The sequence below is a fragment of the Engraulis encrasicolus genome, chromosome 18 (genome assembly GCF_034702125.1).
Source record: "Engraulis encrasicolus isolate BLACKSEA-1 chromosome 18, IST_EnEncr_1.0, whole genome shotgun sequence".
Taxonomy (NCBI): domain Eukaryota; kingdom Metazoa; phylum Chordata; class Actinopteri; order Clupeiformes; family Engraulidae; genus Engraulis; species Engraulis encrasicolus.
This window is the reverse complement of record NC_085874.1, coordinates 6,253,800-6,279,531: the sequence shown is the minus strand read 5'-3', so window position 1 is coordinate 6,279,531 and position 25,732 is coordinate 6,253,800. Positions and strand designations below refer to the sequence as shown.

At 41.6% G+C, this 25,732-nt stretch overlaps 2 protein-coding genes across 3 annotated transcripts; both read right to left on the bottom strand.

Moving 5' to 3' along the window:
- Positions 1-2,342: 2,342 nt before the first annotated feature.
- On the bottom strand, positions 2,343-7,134 carry gja10b (gap junction protein alpha 10 b). The gene is made up of 3 exons (XM_063222880.1): positions 6,706-7,134; positions 3,521-4,504; positions 2,343-2,437 (listed from the first exon to the last, which is right to left on the bottom strand). Exons 1-3 carry the CDS (start codon positions 7,132-7,134, stop codon positions 2,399-2,401), a joined length of 1,452 nt encoding a protein of 483 aa, XP_063078950.1. The 3' UTR covers positions 2,343-2,398.
- A 2,262-nt stretch (positions 7,135-9,396) lies between these two features.
- On the bottom strand, positions 9,397-24,658 carry casp8ap2 (caspase 8 associated protein 2). 2 transcript variants are annotated; one of them, XM_063222873.1, is made up of 10 exons: positions 24,579-24,658; positions 23,885-24,023; positions 23,549-23,641; positions 22,394-22,500; positions 18,995-19,069; positions 18,552-18,667; positions 14,419-18,338; positions 11,038-14,254; positions 10,801-10,900; positions 9,397-10,385 (listed from the first exon to the last, which is right to left on the bottom strand). In XM_063222873.1, the coding sequence occupies exons 2-10, from the start codon at positions 23,928-23,930 to the stop codon at positions 10,320-10,322; spliced, it is 7,740 nt and encodes a 2,579-aa protein (XP_063078943.1). In that variant the 5' UTR covers positions 23,931-24,023; positions 24,579-24,658; the 3' UTR covers positions 9,397-10,319. The 2 variants fall into 2 exon arrangements, with proteins under 2 accessions (XP_063078943.1, XP_063078944.1); XM_063222874.1 differs by having other exon boundaries at positions 14,419-18,335.
- Between the last annotated feature and the right edge of the window lie 1,074 nt (positions 24,659-25,732).

The window sequence follows — 25,732 nt, the reverse complement described above, 5'->3', positions numbered from 1 at the left end:
CTTAATGGGCCAAAATGCAACAGCAACAATGATATTGTTAGTTAACATAATCGAATTATTAAAATCAAATGTGTATCACATTGGTGAAGTTTCTGATGTTTCATCATACCAAATAGCTCTACATGTACAGTAGGTCAGTAAGTATTGCTGCTTCATTAAGACAAGGTCAGTGTGTACACCAGGCCTATTCAAATGGTGGCCCTGGGGCCAGATGCGGCCCTTAGATGGCAAGGTTCTGGCTCGCCACAAGGTCAGAACAAAATTAAAACAAATATGTGCGCCATCAGTGTCCATGCGTGATTTGCAATTTCTTCAGGTGTGGGATAACTCTCCTATATATTCACATGAGAGTGAAATCTCACCTAAATCAGTCTCACAATAGACAAACACAAGGCTACAAAGACATAGAGAAGAGAATATCTGCTCTGTCTGGAAAGCCATCCGCTTGTTTCGCACCCTCAACTCGGACACTGCTACATGCAGTTGCATGAATATACATATTCTATGGTTGGCCCCTTTACTGGGAGGAATTGGAAAAACTGGCCCTCAGTGAGTTTTAATTGAATACACTACACACAGGTGGAGAACAGCTTTGTTGCACATTGTGCAGTTGACACAATTTATTTGACTGTTGATGCTCTTCCAAACCAATCCTCTCCAACGTTCAGAGCATGTATTTTGTTCCATGTACAATCACCACGAGAAGACATTTAAGGTGCTGTGTCAATTGTAGTCACCAGTGTTATCAAATTCAAAATCAAACAAAAATGAAACGGTGCCACCAGGACTTTTTGCTCCCATTTTTCCCTGTTTCCAGCAAATGCAAAGAAATGTAAGTATTATAATTCATATTTCAGTCCCAAATAAAGGAAGCGAAATATCTCTGCACACTTTGACATAGGGCAGACATTATGCTATGCAGGCATAATGGTGAGTATGCCATTGGGATTGAATACAATAGAATACAACGTGCAGTTGTTTTAGTTTTGGGATGTTATGGGAGTGGAGGTTGACTTTACCGTCCGGTCCCTGCACAACCATGCCCCCTAGTGATGCCATTTGGTTGGTACGAGTAGTTGTCCTCTGCATGGGCAGAGATACAGTACCAAAGCTCACACAGGGTTCAGCAAAGATGGAGGGCTTTACCCATTATGGGTTGGTGGGCTTCTAGCTTAGAAAATACACCAGGCAAGTCTTGTACAGAAGCAATACATTGAAAAAGTAAATGTTGCCTTCATATAACAAATACTGTACATGTATGTATGAATCATCATAAAAGTGTGACACTATTTATCATGCAGTCTGAACAACCAGCCTTATGGGTTTGAAATGGCAATGAACCTGCATGACTATCACAAACCCCAAACGAAGGCCCATTCCAGCTTCTTTCACCATCATAGGAACAAATTAATCGGAAAACTGACAATTATTTCTATGAAGTGATTAGCTAAGTAGACAAAGTAGACTAATGATACATATGCACAGAGTTTAAGCTTCACTCAGTTAAGGGTTTGTGAACTTTGTGTAACCATACACAATTTATATACAAAACGATTTACGTTTTAATGTTGCTGGAAACAGGCATTGAGTTAAAAGAAAGCTGTAAACCCTAAAAGAATTTCAGTACAAAATCAAAAACAAAAACAAATGATAAATTAGCATTTTGTACAAAGCGTTACAATGCAAAAACTAAAACTTCATCTCTATTAAAGATTAAATCTTACTTAAAGTAAAAAAAGGATATTATCTACACTGCAAAGATAGTACAACGCCATCCAAGCCCTTACATTACCCTTTGATCTCGCATAACCAACAGATACATGTAATTACGTCCCCTAAAACAATAATACTAAAACCATGATTGCATAAGTTCGCAATGGGTATGTTTGTGTGTCATTTAAATCTTTACACATACGTAAATTGCTTAGGGAAACTTTCCAAATAAATTCTTTAAGAAGGTTTTTTTGAGCTCTTTGATCTCAATAAGTTGTGTGCAAAGCATACAAAATATATACCTCATTCAATGTAATTATTAATAACAGGCAAGTTTAACCACACACACACGCTTTCTAAAAATGTGTATCAGGGAAAGCGTATTGACCCATGTTATGTAATTGACTCACCCAATGTCGACGAGCTTTATCACACAGCGACAGATCCTGCCACAGGAAATATGTCAATAATTATGCAATTAAGCTAAGGGGGAGGGGTCGGGATGGTGGGGAGCCAAGCTTGTTGCGGCTGCTGTTAGAATCTGCAGAGTCCAGAATGGAGTGTTTTTTGTGGGTGGGTGGGGGGATTGGGTACCTGCACTGCACCCATGCTCACAATTAAGTCTTTGGATAACATGATTGGATGAAAGACAATCTTCACTGACATCTGCCACTTCTGTCCAAGCTCATTTCTTCATGATTGACGAGAGCTCCAGAATCATACCCTGAAATAACACAACACTAGTAGTTTATATGACCAGAATCATACCCTGAAATAACACAACACTTAAAGTCAGGGCCATAACGAGACATACCGGGGTCAAATACTGTGTGCTGTACTGCATACTGTACATTTAGAATGCTTCAAAGGGTGGCATATACAGACTGAAGTCATCACTGTTATAGATCTAGTTTCATCATGGATAAATTTTACATTTCTGGAAAACAATACTGTGGACATGACCTCTGTGTCCTCAATGGTAGTTACAGCCATGCTAATAGTTTATATGACATTAAACTTAGCTGACGCTTCATTACAAGGTATGGGGTACAGTTCCTGGAGCAATGTGGGATTAGGTGCCTAGCTCAATGGCACTTCAGCCATGGATGGCATGGGATTCGAACATGCAACCCTCCAAAAAGACCAACTCCCTAGTCCCTAATCATTACACCATGACTGCCCTGCCACTATACAACAGTTACTCACCCAGTCTAGATATAGGGCAAAGCATCTTTGGATTTCTGTGCTGTGTACTCTAGGATGGAGGTTTTCATAATTTTTCAGAAGGCAGGGAGTATCCATTAGGTGATGTGACATCCATCACGGTTACATATCGAAGAACGAAAGCATGTTCTCTTTGGTGATGTATCGGATGCCAAACAAATAGCGATTGGTGGATTGAGGTAGTCATAGAACTGTGCTCTTGGCTACCTGTCATGGTCAACTTTAGCAGTCAACTTTATCTAAAGCAGAGATGAGCAACTTGAGGCCCATCCCTGATCTAAAGGGACTTTCACATACTAAGTATGGGGTATTGGTGGCAGTCCCTGGAGCACTGTGAGGTTAAGTACCCTGCTCATGGAATAAGTTGCAGGGGAGACCTGACACACTCCTATTCATAAGGGTGGGACCTGCAACCCTTTGGTGCATAGACCAACTCCTCGACCAGCTCCCCATAAGCCAATGGCTGTCCCACAGACCTCAACTCTCAAGACTAAAATGCACATTCTGGAAGGAGCCGTTTTTTTACAAAATAAAACTAGATCGCTGCAATGACATCAACTGGACTGAGGTTGGATTCACTTACCATTGACATCCTCCTTCCACTGGCTGGAGGTGGCGAGGCCGCCGGGCTCTCCTCTTCTTCTTCGATGCGGTTGCCCTCGGCGTCGGAGCCGGTGTTGGAGTCACCGGTGTCCGAGGGGCTCTCGGGCATGCCCCGTGACATGAAGCTGGCCTTCCTGGCAGTGGGGTAGTTCCCGCTGTCCGGCGAGTCGCTCAGCTCCTCACTCAGCTGGTTGCAGATGCTGACCCTGCTCTGCTTGCGCATGGCCCTGACCTGCTGCGCATTCAAGCTTCTGGGAGGTGCTGCTGCTGCTGCTGCCCCTTTCGCTCCTCCATTGGAATCTTCACTGCTGCACGACGCCTGTCTGGTTTCAATCGTGAGACGTCGCTCCACAGCACCCAGTTGCCGCTGGTTGGTGGTGGTGGTGGGAGGCGGTGGTTCGGCCTGGCTACTACTGGGCCAGCGGTTTTGTCTGTTTTGGTCCGAGCTGTTGGTCACGTCGTTGTTGTTCACTTCCTGATTGGTTTGAGAAGGTCCACTGGGCTGAGGGTCACTGCCTTGGTCATCTGGCACCATTGCGCAAGTTGGCTGGGTGAGATGCATCAGTTTCTGGGGAGAGGCGTTGGTCAGGACACATACCTGCTGCACCATGGAGTTCTTCTTGGACCTGCACAGTATGCTGTCGTCGTCTAGAGCCTTACCACCATAGATGCCTTGTTTGATCTTCTTCACTCCCAGGTGGGATATCTCCAGCAGGTTGAGGCACAGGGAAACACCTGCGATGACCAACATGAAAATCATGAAAATGGTCTTCTCGGTCGGCCTTGACACAAAGCAGTCCACAATATTCGGACACGGTAACCTCTCGCACTTGTATAGAGGGTCCAAGCCGATTCCGTAAAGGGCATACTGGCCCACAATGAACCCGACCTCCACAACCGACCTGGTCAAGATATGAAAGACGTATGTGCGCAGCAAGGAGCCTCGGAGTGGCGCTTTCCTCACCTTGAGTACAAACCATAAATACAAAAAACTCATTACAGCTGCAATAAAAATTTTAACGATAGGTAACAGGCATGTTATGCAGTACACAATCTGTATTTACAATATAGCGCATTGTCTTGTATAACTGCTTTGAGCTTACGATGCAGTGGCTGCACGCTGTAAAAAAAAAAGGTTCCCCAAAGAACCTCCAATTTCCAGCAATAAGGGACAAATAGGTTCTTGGAAGAACCCACAGGTGCTCCTACAGGTTACTCAAAGAACCAAAGGATCCAAAGGTTCTTTGAGTAGAACCCCTTGATTGCCACAGTGGAAGAACGCCTAATTGGTTCTCCGAGGAAGCTTGAGGTTCTTCATAGAAATTTTAGGTTGTTCAGAGGACTTTCATGGTTCCTCACAGAAATTGGAATTCCCTCCAATGGATGTTCGTTGAGGAGCTATGAAATGGTTTACACGTATATGGATAGGCCTACAGTGAGTCCAATATGTATTTGATCCCTTGCTGATTTTGCCGGTTTGCCCACTAATAAAGACATGATCAGTCTATAAATTTATGATAATATGTATTCAAACATGGAGAGACAGAATATCAAAAAGAAATTCCAGAGAATAACTTAAAATAATATATTTTAATTTATTTGTATTTAATTTAGGCAAATAAGTATTTGACCCCTCTAGCTAAAGAAGATAAAGTGCTTTGTGGCAAAGTCCTAGTTGTCTAGCACTGAGGTCAGATGCTTCTTTTAGTTGATGATAATGTTTGTGCATATAGTAGAAAATATGTTTGCCCATTTTTCTTTGCACATTATCTCTAAAACATTAATAGTTTGTGGCTGTAGCTTTGTAAATGGGAGGTTCAGTTCTCTCCATAGAATTACTAAAGGGTTAATATTTGGAGACCGTCTAGGCCACTTCACGACTTTAATATGCTTCTTATTGAGCTACTCCTTCGTTGCTTTGATTGTATGTTGTGTATTATTGTCATGTTGGGAGATCCAAAAATGGCCCACCCTTCAGTGTAGTGGTGGAGCGAAGGACGTTTGCACTCAGGATTGCACATTACATGTCTCCCTCCATCCATTCGTTGACAATGTGAAGTTGTCCTGTGCCTTGGCCAGACAAACACCCTCAAACCATAATGATACCACTTTCATGCATGATGGTGAGGAGGGTGTTCTTGGGATCATAGACAGCAGTACTCTTTCTCAAAACACATTGAATTGTGATAATGCCAAACAGCTTGATTTTGGTTTCATCTGACTACAGCACCTCCTTATCATATCCTAAACCAGTCTGATGTCCGTTGGCAAACCTCAAGTGGGACTGCACAGGTTCCTTCTGAAGTAGAGGTACCATGTGTGCACTACAGGATTTTAAACCTCTGTGGCATTAAGTGCTACCAGTAGTTTTCTCAGTGATTTTGGTCCCAGTAGCTTTGATATCATTGCCTAGTTCATCCCGTACAGCTCTAGGGTGATTTCTTTCTGTTCTCATGATTATCAAATCCCTACAAAAGGTCAAATCTTATATAGAACCCAGACAGGCTGATGGATAGTCATTTTGTATTCCTCACATTTTGGAAGAAATGCATCAACAGCTGGGTCATTAATACTCAGTCTCTTTCTTGTGGCTTTGCAGCCCATTTATTTTTTGTTCAGGTCTAAAATCGCGTCCCTGATATCATTTGACCACGCTTTGGTCTTTCCCATGCTGGTGAGGTTGGAGTGTGACTGATTCACTCATACTATGGACTGATTCTGCTGATTCAATGTGTCTTTTATGCATGTTAGTATGTACAGGTGTCTTTAATTCAGATGACAAGTTGATCGGAAGTGCCCATCTGGTCTGTGGGCCCGGAACTGTAATCAGTTGGCAGGGGATCAAATACTTATTTTGCTCGATGAAATGGAAATAAATTAATATATATTCTCTTCAGTTAATTTCTGGATTTTCTTTTTGATATTCTGTCTCTCCATATTAGAATACATATTATCATAACATTTATTGACTGATCATGTCTTTGTTAGTAGGCAAACCAACAAAATCAGCAAGGGATCAAATACATATTGGACTCACTGTATATATTTTTTTAAATATCCGCATATACAGTAGGCCTATGTAACCAGCACCTACTGTATGCCATTTTATTTATCCAGTGTGTGGAGCAATAAAAAAGACTTTTTAATTGACTTTGCTCCCCTCACCTTCTTCTGCTCCTCCAGTTTCTTCAGCTCTCTCTCCACCTGCTTGTGCTCCTCAGTGAGCCCCTCCGTCATCCCCAGCTCCAGCTTCAGGATGGCCTTCCTCTTGTGGCGCTCCTTGTCCAGGGTCCGCAGACGATATAGGGCGTGCCCCATGTACACCAGAGAGGGCGAGGATACAAAGATGATCTGGAGAACCCAGTATCTGATCATGGATATGGGGAACGCCTGGTCATAGCACACGTTCTGGCACCCGGGCTGCTCGGTGTTGCAAACAAACTCGCTCTGCTCATCGTCCCACACGTCTTCGGCGGCTACCCCTAGCACGAGCATCCGGAAGATGAAGAGGATGGTGAGCCAGATCTTCCCCACGATGGTGGAGTGTATGTGGACCTCCTCTAAGATGCCTCCCAGCAAGTTCCAATCCCCCATCGTCGGCCTTATCACATTTCCTAGATATGTAATATTCAAATCAAGGTTCACACATTTCGGATAGCAATAATTTAAAACCAAGGTTTATACATTGTGTCAAAAATAGTATATAAATAATATTTAATATAATAATATATACATAATATATAATAATACATAATAAATTAATTAAGCTTAAACAAATGTGCAATTGCATCCAATGTTTGACATGTAGGCATACTGGTGAAAACAACAGAGTAGGGGAAAAAAACTTACTTCAAAGGTGCACAACACTCTTCTCTGTCAAAAGTATTTGAACCTAATGACTCTGCAAATACCAAACAGCATGCAAGTCTCACATATTCCTCTCCAATGACAGAGAGGAGTCTCCTCCACTCAACATCCTCTGGTGAATGAATTTGCAGCCAGTTGCACAGCAAACTCATAAAGTGCAACCATTGATCCGTTAGAGACTGGACACTGGCCTAAGGCAAGTGTACTACGAGCGCCTGTTGACAGCAGAGGGGGACTGAAAATAACATGTTAGCGACAATGCCAACAATCCCTGTGGCCTCATGCAGTCTAGCCATCAATAACCCACTGGAAAGCCATGCTTTGTCACAGACCATGTTTATGTGAGTTAATTACATTGCATAAAAGGGTAATGCAAGTACTCATGTGATACTGAAACATGCTGCATACTGTTGTGGCAAAGGAAATGTCAAAAGGAACAGTCATGTGGTGACATGCAGACTAGAGTTGCCTACAAATTAATCAATGAGTCATGTCGATTGCAAAATCAGCTGTTTGGGTGCTATTTTGGGGGGGTTGCTATTTAACTTTTGAACTAAACTAGACAAACCAGGTAGATTTTTTTTTTTGCAAGGTGAGTTAGTCTAGTAGTGATATAATCCAGTAGGACAGAAAAAGAAAAGCTGTCCTTAAATCACAATGCTCTATATGTGTGTATTTTTTCCGTGTTCGAATCTGTACACCGAATCATTGGGGAGGGCTTAGCAATAGATGACACTGCTGTGCAGAACTATTTTGAACACCAGCTGTTCGTCCCATAGTTTGGTTAATATTGTGGTACCAGAGTAAACCCTTTATTTCATGTTCATATTCAAGCAGTCACATTAAGATCAGCTCATTACTTTGAGCTACACACACACATGCATGCACACACGCACAGGGAAGCTGACAAGGGGGGACAAAGGGATCAGTTGTCCCGGGCCCAGGGAGATTGGGGGCCCATAATTGGGTTCCATTACATGGAATGTATTGGATGGGGGGCCCTTTCAGAGGACTTTGTCCCGGCCCAGCCAAATCTGTCAGCGGCCCTGCACACACACACACTTTTCTGTTGTGTTAAGCAACAAGCAGTTCAAAATGTAGTTATTCAGGGACTGCATATGAAAAGCTGTCATATTAATTCTAGTAGCTAATTTACATTGTGTTTTGGTCAAACAATGTTCGTTAATGGTTGGAAAGGTTAATCATAATCAATATATTAATATTAACACTATTATTATTACTTAATTCTTCGAGTTTGAACAACTGTGTAAAATGCACCACACTCTTCATGGGGTTTAACCTATGTATTATTGGTTTACTTAATTTATACTTCTGTCTTATTTTAATAATTACCATTATCTATTACTGGTTTCAGTATGTATTTATTTACGGTTATTTTTTGTTTGTAATATGTCATCTTAATTATAGCAAGACATGAAATGCATTTCATATTAATTTGTTATCAAATTCCTTGAATTTGATTTCTCATGCTGTTAAAGAAAAACCTCCAATCTTCTATATAATGACATGACATACTGGACGAACAACCTGTTTGTACAGTGTTTTGATATTATGTTCATACATATTGATATTGCACTTGGTGAAATTGAATTGTATGACATAGTCTACGTTCAATGGTTTAAGGCAGTTCTTTCCAATCCTAATGTCACAACGACAACACAGCCAAAGCCAAAACGAGTTATAATAAAAACGTTTTTTTTAAGTATGCGTCATCCACATGGATACAAATTACATACACACCATTAATTATTATGTATTATCATCATCATTATTATTATTCACATATTGCTGGTTGGATGTCACCGGTCTCTTTTGAGGGACAAAAACAGCCACAGCCTTGTCAAAGGTGAATACCACTTCTCGTTTTGACTCAAATAACAATACTACTTCAAATACACTCAAAACTACATAGAACCACAGACAGGTGGATCACTGAATGTCGAAAATTAGACACATCATCACCATACGTAAATAAATAACCTTTAATTAAAAAGAAAGGATTTTGGACAATTTCACATCATATACAGAAAATACAATTTACAGCGAGGAGCCCCTCAGAAATCTCCTCATAGTGCGTCTCCACTAATGCTCATCATTAGGATTAAATCCAAATTCAAACAGAATATATAGAATATGTACAGTGATACTGTTACTATGTACACTCCACATTCACAGGCACTTCATATCCAAACTCAGGAATAATACCTCCCTAAACAAAACAAAAAATACTTTCAAGAACCAGACAGTGTTGTAACCAGGTAGTGCTCATTATTCACTGTCTGTTAACCATCAGCTCAACGTGGCAGAACTGTCTAAGACGTTGAAACAGTTAAGTCTTTCATTAGTACCCTAAATGTGAGTCCTGATTTATTAATGGTTTATGATACAGTAACAAGACTGAAATTCGCTTCCAAGAATATTCCAACGGTCAATCTCTTCCATTTGAGAGAAATGGTTTATACAGTAATTCAGCAACACATCATCTTGTCACATCACTCCTGTTTACTGTGCAGCGCCTACCCCTTGAGATATTTCCTTAGACGTGGTCACGAGAGGTCTTCATGTTTCATACAAGACACACAAAGACATAAAATGAACCGCTGTGAAATCAAATCTCAACTCCTCCACCGACCCACTTCCATTTTTAAAATGCTGTATAAATATGTTTTTAAAATCAGTCCAAAAGACCCATGTTCCTGTTAGAAGTCAGCATTCACCCTTACATCACTTGGCACAAGAGACAACTCTGCACTTGAAAGTGCATTATCCCGGCTCAGTGGTTTTTAGTATCTTTAGCTGTATTATGAAACAACCACAGAAATCAGAGAGAAGTTTCAGTCAAAGCAACAGACAAACAAGGTTGAGACTGAGCAATTCAACATCTCCTTGCGCTACGAGCCGTCCATCTTCTCTTTCTTCTTGAAGAGCTTCATCAACTGGGAGAACCGCTCTGCGATCTATCAAAAGAGGCACAACACAAATTAGCAGTAAATTCAGGCAGCGTACAAGAACCTGTTCCATTCATTTACTGAAACCGTTCCACACCATCCTCATAAAAATCTAAGGGGGCTAACATAGTCGACAGTAATGCACGTGAAGACGTTCTCCAAACTGATTCAGGCATCTCCTCAAATGACAATGCATGTAATGTGTGTCAAGTATCATCAAAAATTCAAAGGGTGCATTTAGCTGTGCATCGATCCATAATGGCTGTCGAAGCTTAGCAATGCATACGGTCATGTATGCATTGAAACTTGAAACCATTATCATAAAAATGCAAAATGTAATGACTATAATTAATGTTCATAATAATAATAATGTAATTTTTAAAAGGTAAACCACAAAATATAGAATAATGTAGTAGAGCAATACCTGAGAGGGTGACTTTTTCAGTTTTTCTGATAAATCCGAGAAGGTGTCCCTTGATGGCCCTTTTGTCTTTAACTCCAGGAGAATATTCCGATCCTCCTCTCTGACAAAAGCAAAATATTTTTTTGTTACTTCAAATTTGTAGTCATACATTCAACTGAACAGTCATATCTGAAATACACAGTAAAATGATTAACCTTCAAGGCAATAGACAATAGAAAAAGACACAAAAAGAGTTACCTTGTCCAGGTCGCCACCACTTCGCCGCGTTTCCTGACCACATTCTTAGCCGAGAGACTCTGTGGGGACAGCTGTGGAGATGGGGCTGCAGCTTTCTTCTTTTTGGGTGTCGACAGCACGTCTCGCTTTTTGCTGCGTTTTGCCTTTTTCGCACGTTTTTTCTTGCCATGTTTACCTCCAACTGCTTCGGTTTTGGCTCGTTTCGGTTTTGGCTCCACGTGATGTCTTTTTTTCTTCCTTTTCTTCATCTGACCATTGATGTTGTCCTGACAAAGAGCACCAGCCTCATCCTTAGATAAACACGTTGTCGCATCAAACTGTTCTTGGTGAGCTTCAGCTTTCGTAACAGGCGGAACAGGCAAATCAGCAAGCACCTTTGAGCCCGGTGTGCCACAGTCCTCAATGTGTCTTAGCTGAACATCATCAGGAATGGCATATGGCGGAACAGGCAAGTCAACATGTGTGTTAAACCCTGGCTCGATATGATGACTTTTCCTTTTTCTTTTCTTCATATAGCCATTGTTGTTGTCCTGGGAAGGAGCACCCACTACATCCTTAGTCGTACACGTAGTTACAGTAATACGTCCTTCAGATAGCTCGGCAGGTATAACGGGCAGGTCAACATGCGACTTAGAGCTCATCGTGCCACAACCGTAATTTTTGTCTGAGAGCGTGGTCTGTAGCCTCTCAGGTCCACTTTTCCGCATCGGAAAATCTCCTGTTGTTTCATGAGGAGTTTGTTCGACACCAGGCATGACAGAGCCGTCAATCGCAGATGAGCTTGAGCTTGAGGCCTCGGATGAGCTCAGAAGAGCCACCCGGACGATCTCAGGAGCAGATGCAGGTGCAGGAACAGCAGAATTGACTGTGGACGCATGTCTAATTTTGGCAGGCATGACAGAGCCGTCAATGTCAGATGAGCTTGAGCTTGAGGCCTCGGATGAACTCAGAGAAGCCACCTGGGCAATCTCAGGTGCAGGTGCAGCAACAGCAAGATTGACTGTGGATGCGTGTCTAATTTTGACAATGAAGTGATCGTTAGACCGCTCAGTCACCACTGCCTGCATAGGCATATGAGGTTTGATCTGGAAGGCTTCTCTGGATGGCTCTCTGCTGCTACCACCCCAGGTATGTCCGGTTGCACTGCTTGCCTCACTGGAGTTGTCCGTGTCGAGTGATAAATGAATGTCATGCTCAGTAGCGTCCTCGCCATCAAGAACGGCATCCTCGCTGAAATGAGCACTTAGAACCTCCGGAGGAGTCGGGACAGGCTCTTCGATGGCCGGGTGCAAAAAGCTGAGGCGACTGTCTGTTTTCAGGGGTGAAGGAATGGTGAGAGAGACGGCCAGATCTTCAGCCAAAATCGAATAGGTTCTCAGCAAAGATGCAGAAGTTGATAGTGGTGGCTCTCTGCTGGGCCCAGGGCTGGAAGGGATCTCCAAGAGACAACTTTCATCCAGTGCCGCAGGATTTAGGGGCACTGGAACCTTGGGAGTTGGCGAGAGAAACTTGCATGGAGAGATGGAAGCCCACGCTGCCATAAGTTTGGAAGGTGTGCCAAATTTGGTGGGGCTCAACATTGCAGTGAGCAAACTCCTGTCAGAAGAGAGGTCTTTTTTAGGGGTGGCCAACAGCCAACTTTGATTGTCTGCAAGGGAGGTGCTATTTTCCAGAAGATCAGAGCCTTGTAAGAGACTCTTAAAAATGTCTCCCATCTGTGAATCGGAGACCAAATTAAATGTTAAGCTAGATGTCTGCTGCTCAGTGAGAATCTCAAACTCTGCTTTGTCCAAAACCGAGCCAGAGTGTGACATTTGGCGAACAAGTGTGCTCACTCTCTCCACAGACTTGTCTGTTACCAGATCTTGAGATGAGGTTTGTGGAACCTTTTCATGGGAGCTGGAGGTACTGGCATCTTCATCGGTTTCCTCCAGACTCCTCATCTTCAGATTTTTCCCCCTACTGCCAAGTCCAGTTGGGTATACAGGCCTTCGAGGTGGGCCGGGTGTTGACACGACAGGGCCTTCCTTGGTCCTCACAGTTGAGATTTCTTCTACCTTTGCTGTAGTATCTTTGGGAGACACTTCTTGTTTCTTTTTAACGTTTGTCACTTTGTCAGGATTCTCAGTGTGAGCCCTCTGTAAAAGTGGCTTGTTTTTGGCCTTCACAATGAGGTTCGCCTCCGTTGGTCTTTTTGCTGAAGTGTCACAAGGAGACACATCTGGTTTCTTTTGGACTTCACCCGTTTTGTCAGGATTTTCAGTGTGAGCCCTCTTCAAAAGTGGCTTACTGTCCTTGGTCTTCACAATGGAAGTCTCTTCAACCGGCCTTTTTGCTGCAATTTCACAAGGAGACACATCTCGCCTCTTTTGAACTTTGACCGTTTTGTCAGGATTCTCAGTGTGACCGCTCTCTAAAAGTGGCTTACTGTCCAAAAGTGGTGATGAACCTGAAAGGGCTGTCTGTATTTCTTTAAATAAGAAGTCCAACTGTCCTTCTACAAAAGCCCACAGCTTTGACTTAAGGTTGTGAGAGTTTTGTTCAAAGATACGGTTCACAATCCCATTGTCACCAACTTTGTTCATTACATTTATAATGATCTTCTTCAGCTTGGCTTTCATAACACTTTCTTGGTCACACAGTGCATGCAGATTTAAACTACTGACCAAATCTGTAAAGGACAAGTTAGACATTTCAATGACAGAAGTGAAGGTCTTCTTGGGAAAGCTTTTGTGTAGCTTCATATATTTCTTTCTCAGCTGTGACCGGATTATTTTGAACATATTCATGATTTCCTCGACAGTAGTGGATGAAGGGGGCAGCGCTTTTGGGTCAGGTGGTGGAACGGTTTTGAAACGCCTTTTACCGGGAGGACTGATTGTAACTGGCCTTGTGCTGTTACGGCCAACTTTTGGTTCCAAATCCTTGGAATTCCTTTTGGAATGCATTTTCATGAGGACAGTTTTACTGTGGCCATTTTTCACAGCTTTACATTTCTTGCCATCTTGAGGAGGGGTGTTAGGACTTTTTTCAGTCACAGGAGCTTCGTCGGTTTCATCTTCACTAACAATCTCCCCTTCTTCGAGATCCTCCTGCTTATTGTGGTCTGTCGAGGAAGCTTCTGGAGCTGGCATGGAGCACTCAGGTTTCTTGTTCTCTTTATTCACATCCACAGCTTTTGTGCTGGTATTGTCTTCAAGAGAGGCATGCTGCAAATCTTAAAATGAGGAAAAAAGGGAAAACAAGTTAGTTTCCAACAAGAAAAATATCGAATGTGTTAACTTTGAATAGATCTGTATTCTTAGAAATTGTGATACTTGATCTGTGATACTTAAGTAGCAATCACTGCACGCAAAAACTGGATGAAAACACAACACCTACCTATACTGAGACTTTTCACGTGAGTCTGCTTCCCGGGGGATGGTGGCTGCACTTTCTTCACTGGACGAACTGGACTTGTGAGTGGACTGATGGCATCAGGGATGAATTTAATGGTTTTCAGGGTGAGCATCATCGAATCCTCATCTGGGGGTAGCAGAGTGGAACTTGAGGGTTCTGAGTTGTGTTCTGTATTCTCTGTTGAATCTGGTTCACAGCCCTCAACTATATGCTGTGGGGTTTCATTTGAGCTTGCAACTACTTTTTCTTGTAATACTGAGTCCTTTCTTGTAGTGCTGCTTACTTTAGATACTTCACTTAATAGCTCTCTTGATAAGCCTCGGGACTCCAACTCTTCAGGTCTTTCAGGTTCCTTGGTTGAGATGCTTGGACCTTGTAGAATGGCAGAACTACAAGGGCCAGATGGAGGAGTCAAGTTTACTGTACTAGATACAGAGTCCAGGTGAACACAGCTTTCAGTGGGTGGTGCAATTTCTTTGTGGCTACTCATGCCAAAGTCCTTTTCAGAAGCTTGCCTGTCTTGGAACATGCCTGCACACACCAATGATGCTGTTGTGGTATCCAACACATTTCTTTGACCATTTTCTTTAGCGGTTTCTGTGATGTTATGAATGACTGGTTCTGTGGTATGTGCATTACCTTTTGCAACATTCACACAACTTTCACTAACTGTGTGGGTTTTTGTAGAAACAGAAGTGACAATGTTATTTTCAAGTGTCGCTGCTTTGTTAGAATAGGCAGACTTGCTACCATGCATGCTCTCTTCTTGTGGAACAGGTGTTGTGTTTTTGCCAGTGGTTGCTGTAACCTTCTCAGCAACTTCTGAAGAGGGCAGAAAACAATCCACATTTTGCTTCTCAGCATCCGCTTTTAGTACATCAGCCTGTGAACTGGATGTCAGGTCCGTACCAGAAGACACAGAGGTTTCACTCTTCAGTGGAGATGTTTTGTTGCGACCAGCAGACACAGAGGTTTTATTCTCCTGTGGAAATCCTTTGTTGCATCCATCAGAAATAGATATTTCATTCTCTACTGCAGATGTTTTGTTGCAGTCATCAAGGTCCACTTGAAATTTACTTGAAGACACCGGGGAAACTGCCGCATCACGCACATGACTTTCGTCAGCAGAGGCCTCCAACTCGTCGATGACAAAAAATTCTTCACCCGTGTCATTAAGATGACTTTTCTCTAGAGATCCTGCTTCAGTTGACTCATTCTGATTCTGATTTTGTTTTTTAACAGGTGACAGCGTAAGATTTAGAGTTTCCATGAAAGACAGTTTTCGGTTGGGACTGTTTTCTTCATCAACTGGCCTTGCATCTTCTGCCAATTCCTGAAATGGTACAATGCCTCTTCCCTGTGTTGCAGGACGATCCTGCCTTTTTTCTTGGTCATCATCTTTATCATGGTCATTCTTAGGGGGCTTTGACTTCATCTGCACATGTCCTGTGTCTACAGTTGTCTTTGCTTTCCTACACTCGATCACAGTCTCCCTACTGGAATGATAAATAACACCTATATGCATTTGTTCATCAACATGCTTACAGGTAGGTTTCTCAGATGTGGTAAGGAGCTTCACTTTACTTGAGGGGTTGTTTTCAGTCTGTTCTGTTTGCCTTTCTCCATCTTTGTATTCCTTCTGCTTGTCTTTCTTCTGTGAAGAGCCGTCTTCTCGGTTACTGCCAAACACATTGGACGACACACCCGATCTTCTTTCTCTATCAGACCTCCTCTCAGGAGCTTTGTCAATCCCTTTCTGCTTCATACTTCTATCAGTGGATTCTCGATTGCTACGAGATCCCTCTTTCCTCCTTTCTGATTTTCGGAGTTCATGGTCTCTTTTTTTGTCTGCTCTCCAGTGAGTACTTTCCGTGTTGGTACATTCTTTCCTTTGCTCCTTTTTTCTCTGTTCTTTATAGTCATTCCTTGCTGGACTTTTGTTTCTTTTGTGGCCTTGCGTAGAACCTTCAGATTCTCTTTGAAATGATGATAACGGATGACTTCTGTCTCTCTTGTGTTTTGAAGAGACTCTGGGCTTTTCTGAGCTGGTGTTGTGTTGGTCACCAGTAGAGCTTCCCATTTCTCTGCCAACTCCTCTTTTTTTCAACAGGTCTTCAGAACCGTCTCCAGCAGGCCCTTCAAAAGTTTCAGATGGTGTGAGACTGAGAGGTGGATTTTTGTCCTTCTTGTGTCTAGACAAGCCTCTGACCCGTTCTAAGCTGCTACTGTGATGGGACTCTTTGTTGTGAGAAGGACCTTCTGTTTCTTTATCAGCTTCCGACACATCTTTGGAAAAGACTTTAGCGGGTCCTTCAGAATTTTCAGATGATGAAGTTAAACACAGAGGTGGATTTCTGTCTCTCTTGTGCTTAGATGAGACTATGTCCCCGTCTGGAATGTTACTGAGATGGGACCCTTGGTCATGAATAGAACCTTCTATTTCTCTACCAACTTCCGACAGGTCTCTGGAAAAGTCTTTAGAGGCTCCTTTAGAAATTTCAGATGAGGTAAGACACAGAGGTGGAATTTTGTCTTTCTTGTGGCTGGATAAGAATCTGGGGTTCTCTGAGTTGGCGCTGTGTCGACTGTAAGTAGAGCCTTCCATTTCCCTACCATCTCTCTCATCCGACAGGCCTTCAGAGTGGTCTTTAGTGGGCCCTTTGGAAATTTCAGATGTAGTCGTTAGACAGGGAGATGGACCTTTGTCTCTCTTGTGGCTGGATGAGACTCTGGGCCTCTCTGAGCTGGTTTTGTGATGGGACCCTTGTCTGCGAGCAGAACCTTCCGTTTCTCGACCAACTTCCAATGACGGGTCTTCGGGAAAGTCTTTAGCGGATCCTTTAGAAATCTCAGATGACGTTTGACACAGAGGTGCACTTTTGTCTCTGTTGTGACTGGACAGGACTATGGGCCTTGCTGAGCTGGTTTTGTGTTGGCTGTGAGTAGAGCCATCTATTTCTCGGACAACTCTACTTCTTTTTGACAGGTCCTCTGTGTGGTCTTTAGTGAGCACTTTAGACTTGTGACTTGAGATTTTGGGCTTTTCTGAGCTGGCGTCGTGTTGGCCGCTAGTAGAGCCTTCCATTTCTCTACGGACTCTACTTCTTTTCGACAGGTCTTCAGAAGAGTCTTTAGTGGGCTCTTTAGAAATGTCAGTTGATGAAAGACGCAGAGGCGGACTTTTGTCTCTTTTGTGTCTAGACAAGTCTCTGGATCGCTCTGAGCTGTTACTGTGTTGGGGCCTTTGGCCACAAGTGGAAGCATCCGTTTCTCTACCTACTCTACTTCTTTCTGAAAGGTCGTCGGAAAAGTCTTTAGAGGGCGCTTTAGATGTTTCAGATGATGATGATGTAAGACACAGAGGTGGACTTTTGTGCTTTTGAGATCCATCTTTGTATTTACTTGAGGTAGACTTCTCTGAAGCTGAAGGATTAAGATGTCGCAAGTTACTGCGGCAGGAGGAATGTTTCTCATTCATATTCTGCACCGAGTCTGGCGTTGGCGGTACCATCACTGAGCCTTCCTGCACTTCTGCATTGTTTTCACTTCTGTATCCTGAACACGGGGCAGTGGCTGTTGGATTAAGGCTTCCACGATTTGGTATATGGTGGAGGCCAGGTACACGGCCATGTGCAGAATCCAAAGATGTAGAGGCACTGCTGTTGAGATTGCTACCCACATTTGAATCCTTTGCTCTTGGCAATTCTGTGGTTGACAGTGGTGTGAAATGGGTCCGTTCTGGTGTGTGTTTCGCCAGGAGCTCCACATCGTAATTTCCCCTTTCAGAGATAGACGCCGAGAAGTTGTCTCTTTTCCCACTTGGCCCAGGAATTGAATGACTTGCGTGCTGGTTCCATTGAGGTCGACGGTAGGTCTGCTCGAAACTCCCTCTGCCAGATCTGCTGAGAAGAGGTGAAACACTGTTAAATACTTAACATGAACTCAAAATGACCATGACAAATGACCAATAACAACATTATTAAGTATACCATAATATATAACTACACTACCTCTAATACTACAAATTAGAATAATGCTGGCTTTTTATGGAGAAGTAGCAGCTTAACATGCCTCAAGAGAATAAAGGAAACAGATGAACACACTAGAATACTTACCTTTCGCTCAGTCTATTTATTTCTGCATCCTTGCGTCCAATCTCATTCTTTGCGGTTTTGATGAGTGAACAGAGATTCTTCTTAAGAAGTGTATTCTCGGCTTGCAATGTTCCATTCTTAAAAAGACAAAAAATCAAGAATTATTTTGTGTAGATAGCCAAAGCCACACACAATCTCTGTAAGACATAATAGATAAATAATTATCTAGAGTAGTATCTATTGCAAAAAAATATTTGTGTGGTTCTATAGGTATAGGACCGTACAGACAGACACCATTTTTGAGAATGCTATAAAAGCATCCAAAGCTTTTGAAACCCCCACAATATCTCTTCAACCGACACAGCCCTACTGCCATGTTTAACACATGTACTTACTTGTACATCACATCTGATAATCCGTTTCAGAATATTTTTTTAACGCCACTTCGTTTTCCCCAAACAAACCTGTGTTTCCACTAGCTGCAACTTCTGGACCAATTCTTGAAGTTGATTCTGAGTTTCCTCAAATTTAGTCTTCATCTGCAAAGAGAAATTGGCATTTTGTGAGGGAGCAGTGCATAAGCATTTTTTTCCAGTTTTTTTTTTGCTCAGAAAAGTTAGGAAAGCAAGCAAAAAGATTAGTCCTTCCACATACTGTGACTAACGAAATGGTTGTGCGACCCCCCCAAATAAATAACATTAATCTGTATGGGTGCTACTAAGTAGTGCTTTAATGAACTCCACAGTCTCCCGCATGCTATAGGGGTCATCATTTCACGTGAAATCAGACACTTTGGGACCCGACCGACACAGATTTCAATCTACAAATTACAAACAGCATAGAATACAACAACCTTCAGAATATGAATTATGATACAATTGAAAAATTAAAAATAAAAAAAAACTTATATTTTAAAATGGCTGGTCTTCTTGTCTTAACATAACCTGTAAGGTCATAAAAAACACCTGAAAATGGGGTGTTTGGTTCTTTATTCATTTCAGAGATAATGGGACATAGAGGTTGAAATGAGTTGTAATGAAGTAGTAATAGAGTAGTGTCAGGGACAGGGCTGGACTGGCATAACGGGCATTTTCCCCGTGGGCCCTGCACCCTCGTCGGTCCCTACTCCAGGTACTCAAAAACTACACGGCTTCTGCCCATTGTCAATGGACACAGTGGAAGCTAGACCATTTTAATCATTCAGAGAAGGCAGGGTTGAAAGAATAAGCTCAGTAAAGGAATTTTTTAAATGTTCAAGCATCAAAGGGTATGTTGTAGCTGTATATGATGGCAACTAGTGGCTAGCATGTGTTGAGGAATGTATGCCGAGCACTGGAGAGGTGAAACTGAACTTCCTGCATCCTCATGGACCATCTCCATCCTTCACATATTCCGATAGACATGCTTTCATGTGATATTACTATGGTATCACCATATTATTACTAGGTGATTTGTATGATGCCATATTTTTTAGTCCCATTGTCTCTGAAATGAATAAAGAACCAAACACCAGCATTTCAGGTGTTGTTCATGACATTGCAGGCTATGTTTAGACAAGGAACTGGCCATTTTAAAATATACGTTTTTTTGACATTCAATTTTTAATTTTTCAATTTATGATTTGTTGTGTTCCATGCTGTTTGTGTAATTTGTAGAGCCAGAAAAGAGCTTTCAAATAACACCACGGACATATTTTTGTGACTTACACTGACTGTTATAATCAAGGCTGAAGTAGTGTCCTACCCTCATATGTAAACCTTCGCTAGTTGTGGAGTTGTTAGACATGACAAAAGGAACAGGTGGTTAAACTTTGGTGGTGATGCGGATCACGATCCAGACACAGGAATTTTTAGAAGATTCTTCACCATTGGGGGATAGGGCGAATTTTGACATTAGCGTTTCTAACTCCACAAAAAGAAGGCAGAAAGGCTTAAAAAAATAATGGTGTAACATAGTCAAATGCTCCTATCAAACAGCTTCCTTTGCAGAGGTCTGCACAGGGCAGAACTTGGCGGAGGTCTCGGAGTATATTTCTAGTTCCAATATGTTTTCAGTGTCAAAATTAGGAAGCAAGGTATACACAATCTCCAGATGCATTAACATGCATCAGACAAATTAGAATGGATTCTGATGGGTATGTAAACCAGCAGGCAATTATTAATATTGTTCAATGGGACAAATGCCTCTCAAGATTTGTAATATGCTCAAAAATCAAATAATATATTGTGGAAATGGCACACACGTTATGACAAGACTGTCAAAATGGTGTGTGAAGATTTACCCTCCTGCTTTCTGGTCTGAAACAGAGATGTTTTAATCCAATCTGTATCAGCCATTTCTATTACCAACGTTAAGTTTTTTTGTTTTTGTTTTTTAATCACATTAACCCATGTTCAAACATAACACTAGTCCAATCCGAACCGGGCTTGAGAAGGTAGGACATGATACCTTCATCCATAATTATGACAGACAATTTAAAACACACAGAGATGGTTTTGATGCTGTTTGAAAGCTCTTTTCTGGCTCCACAAATTACTCAACAGCATGGAAAACAGTAATTGTTCGGTGTGAATGAAAATAAAATATTAAAACTTGAGTATAAAAAAAACCTATATTTGTAAATTAGGTTCTTGACTCATTGTAGAGATGATGTGACTAAAAGGTTAAAATGAGTATTAACAGAGTAATGTCAGAGAAGAGAGGAGTACCCGACCTGACATCAGTACCCCAGTTGACACTCCACCTAAAATACTAATGCTAATTTGGGCAGCATATGAGATGGGAGTACTCATGTCAGGTGGCGTAATCTCCTCAAACACCTCTATTACAACCCAGTTCACTATTTAAAAGGTCCTATTCGCACAGGATAAGTATTACCTGTGGACCTCTAGTCAATTGCAATAATCCTGGTGCATCTCTTGAGTTATTGGTCCCGTGCAAATACGACATATTTGTACTTTGTCAAATAATAATTCCTCTGCAAATTACCTAGCGTTTTGCCAAACTCAGACGCTTAGCGACAATACTATTCCTGTGCGAATGCGCATGTCTGTGATTGTTATTGTAATTGAGCGCATCGTTTAGTATCATTATCTGTTGTGAGTGGCGGAGGCTGCAGTTACATACTTGTCACACAGTTGTCAACACTGCTAAAGTGCTCGTATTGTTAAAAGATGTCTTCATAAACTACTTATAATCCAACGTTCATAATACCTGTAAACTCAAAACATTTCAGACATTTGGTGCAAATGCACCAAACAGAAGCAAAGGCAACACAGTAATTTGCATTTACCAGAGGTCCACAGGTAATACTTATCCAATGTGAATATTAATAATAGGGTTTAAGATGCCGTTTATACAAGGATGATGGAAAACAATATATTTTTTTAAATCCGAAGCTTCAACTGCGTCATCGAGGTCTAAAAACACAAAAATCTGAAGACTCCCTCCAGACAGGGGAGTTTTGAAGACGACCTGGGTCACTTCTCCGACTAAATGGTAAAAAAGCAAAACAGGTTCACGTAGCATACCCTTTGCGTCACATTTTTTCCAGATGTTTACGGTTTCAGCCCCCAGAGGCATGGCTTCCGTGTAAACAGAGGACACTTCCGATAAATTATTTTGTCGTTTTCACTCGCAATCGAAACATTGAAGACGAGAAGCCCCTTTGCATCTTCTGTTTTCATCCGTCACCATATAAACATAACCTAAGTGACTCTGGAATTACTCAAGAACCAAACACCACATTTTCATGTGTCCGAGTCATTGCATTCTAGGTTTAGACAAGATATTGGCCATTTTACAATATAGCTTTCCATTTTTCATATTCATACTTGGATGACTGATGTAATAACATATCAAACCTCAGTGAAAGTTGCCTCCTTCTTCAGCCTTTCCTCAACAATAATTTCTTCAAATAAGTCCAGTGATTCACCCGGCATTGGAGAGGAGGAGGATCTGCACGTCTTTCCTACAACAGTATAAAAACACAAATTCAACTAATGCCAGTAATAATTGCAAAATTGTTCAAAAAGGCAACGCACAAAAGATGACAATATGCACAACATGTTTCTTAATGATTATATGAAAAAATGAGTTCACAGAGAGTGATATTTTTAGTACCATTACTTACTGGTCGAATATGACAAACTGTATGATTGTAGTGAAAAAAACTGTGACTGATACAAGATGAGCATATTGTTGCTGGCCATTTGACCCATTTTAGCCTGGAGACACATATACACTGCATTCAGGCTCTTGAGATGAGGTTTTAAAAATGTGGGTACGTTAGAGCTGAATGAACAAATTCTAATGCAAAATGAGGGTCCTAGCTTTTAAATGCAACTCATTTCATGTTTGTATGTGCTTCTGAGGCTGAGATATTTAGGATTTAATAGGCAGAAGGCTAAAATGGGTTAATAAGTCAGCACTCAAAACACATGAAAGACTTCAGGACTGATCCTTCAGACACTTCTTTGATGTGTAGCAATTATAACCAAACACACACATGGACAGAAAAGTATTGTACATATACAGGGTTGGACAAAATAACTGAAACACCTGTCATTTTAGTGTGTGAAGTTTCATGGCTCAAGTGGACCAGCCTGTTGGCCAATCCTCATTAATGGCATATTGCACCAGTAAAGTAAATTGTGAAGGTTCAATTAATAGGGTAAGAGGACAGTTTTGCTCAAAATATTGCAATGTACACAACATCATGGGTGACATGTCAGAGTTCAAAAGAGTTCTTGGTACGTGTGTCACTGTTGCATCTTTGACCGAGACAGCAAGTCTTTGCCACAGAATCCAAGGTAATGTCTGAATACCACCAAGAAGGATGAACCACATCCAACAGGCTTAACTGTGGACGCAAGAGGAACTAAATGACACTAAAATGACAGGCGTCTCGGTTATTTTGTCCAACCCTTGTAAACAGTATACCAACTTAACACACTATGGTACAGTTTACCGACCAAACCTATTCTGGATTCAGATACAGCATGAAGAAGACCGTTTACCTGAATGATCATTCTTCTGTGGGGTGCCCTCCATGTCAGCATAAATATCCACTGAATCTTCCTCATGGTATGCAAATGTTTCGGTTCCTGAATCTTCATTTGAAAACACACACACACACACACACACACACACACACACATTATAAGAGGTTCACACCGACCTGCATCAACACGTCAGCACTAAATTAAATGGTAAATGGTAAAATGGGAAAGTAGACTGAGTAGAACTATAGTAGGGTTAGAGAAAGAAACTATAAATTATAACTGGCATACGCAGCTGACTCCTTCATCTTTCACAAACAAACACAACCTGTTACACATGAGTAAATGACTCACCAGAATGTGCATGTTGGTCAAAAGAAGCATCAGTGAACTCTTCCATGTTGAATTTGATATGACCTCGCTCAATGGACTTCGTTAGAAGAGGTCTCTACATAATATTATGAGGGGGCTTCTCATGCAGCTCCAGGTGTCTCTACAAATGCAAAACATGTAGGCTACGATTGAGTTTTGTGTAAACAAAGCAGCCTGTAAGCTCATTAGCTTGCATTTCATTTAGCTTACAAGGACATTATTATATTTCATACACTGACTATGAATATTTCAACTTTGAGGTTCGTACATTTTACCAAAACAAAATGTTCTTGCCAGTGCTTGCACAGCATAACTGAAACCAAGGCACACAGACTGTTAGCCAACTGCCTGCTTAGCAAGTTAGCAGTAATTGCCCTCTGGTACCAGAGGAAGGCTGTCTATCTGATAATAACACCTTGTATCATCCATACAACATAGTATACACCACCAACTAACACGAGATTTGCAAGAGACATAATCGATTCCCTCCAAGAAAAAAGGTACAATCTGGATTTATGGAACTGTTCACATTCTCTGTAAATCAGGCAGTGTAAGCAACTAGCCAATGGCTAATCAAACAGCACATATTCTTGATGTGGATGACAAGATTATATCCAAAACTTGTGTTTTCTTATTAGTAATACATCGTCTAAAGTTGGTGTAAGACTGTCATTACCATTTGTTGTTCGTACGATATTAAAAAGCAGAAGAACTTCTGAGAAATGCATCCAGAAATGTCGCGCCAACCACACCAACCTAGGACAACACAGGAAGTTACGACATTTTCCCGCGGTATCTCCGAAATTTTAATAGCATCTTCCGGTGCTTTGTGTGACGGTGGTTTGCATATTTTAATATAGGATTTTAAGAATTAAACTGTGTGTGATCAGTAAAACAGAGGTCCAAACTGCGAAAACGTGTTCTCTAGAATTAAGTGTCCCTATGGTCCGTGTACTTTTTCGTTCATTCATTATTCTATTTTGGAATGAAATATGAAATTCAAAAAAGGGTGCAACTTCTTGTTTTGATTAAAGCAATACAAGCAGAAATGGCTGTATTTTGTTTTCTGCATGTGTTACTTCATACCATAATAGCATTATAAAAAATGACAACATTTTTGATCGTTTTTCAATTTGTGATATTTGGCTATTCATTTATTGAATTTCATTTGACTGACCCCTCCCCCTCTGTTTACCCGGAAGGAAAGTTTGTCGCATCAGAAAAGGTCTAACTACCAAACGACACACAGAACAGTAGCTGGAGCCAGAGACACAACAGAAAAATAATAGAATGATGAAAAACATTTTTTCGATGAGCGGGCTAGTAGGCCTATGCACAGCACTCGGGATGGTTAGGCCTGTATTGGAGCGTGCGTCCGCCTTATAAAATAGAGATGAAATTCCCTTTATGTTATGGGAGAACGTGTTGGTTATGGACTCAACTTTATAGCCTAAATAAAGGCTTAAGTCTCTGGAATCAATAACCTATTCTACCCTTTCCCATGTAGTAATATGCATTAGGCTTAGGGAGCAAACTGTCCAAAGCAGTGTTCTCGCGCAAACTGTTGCGTATTCTGGCAAGTGTAATGAGCTGAAGCGCGCTCTCCATACCAAGTTTTACGCATGTTGAATACACATTTCACTTTGGTGTAGTATTTGGAACATTAGTGATATTGTTGGAAAGCAATATGTCCGGGTACATACACCTAAAGGCTTGAGATGAACTGGGAAACTGAGGCTGATCGTAAGAACTGTCAATGTTCTCAATGACAGTTGGTCTACCCCTTCCCATCGAGGATATCTTTCCCGGTCGCACAGCTGCACTTCTGTT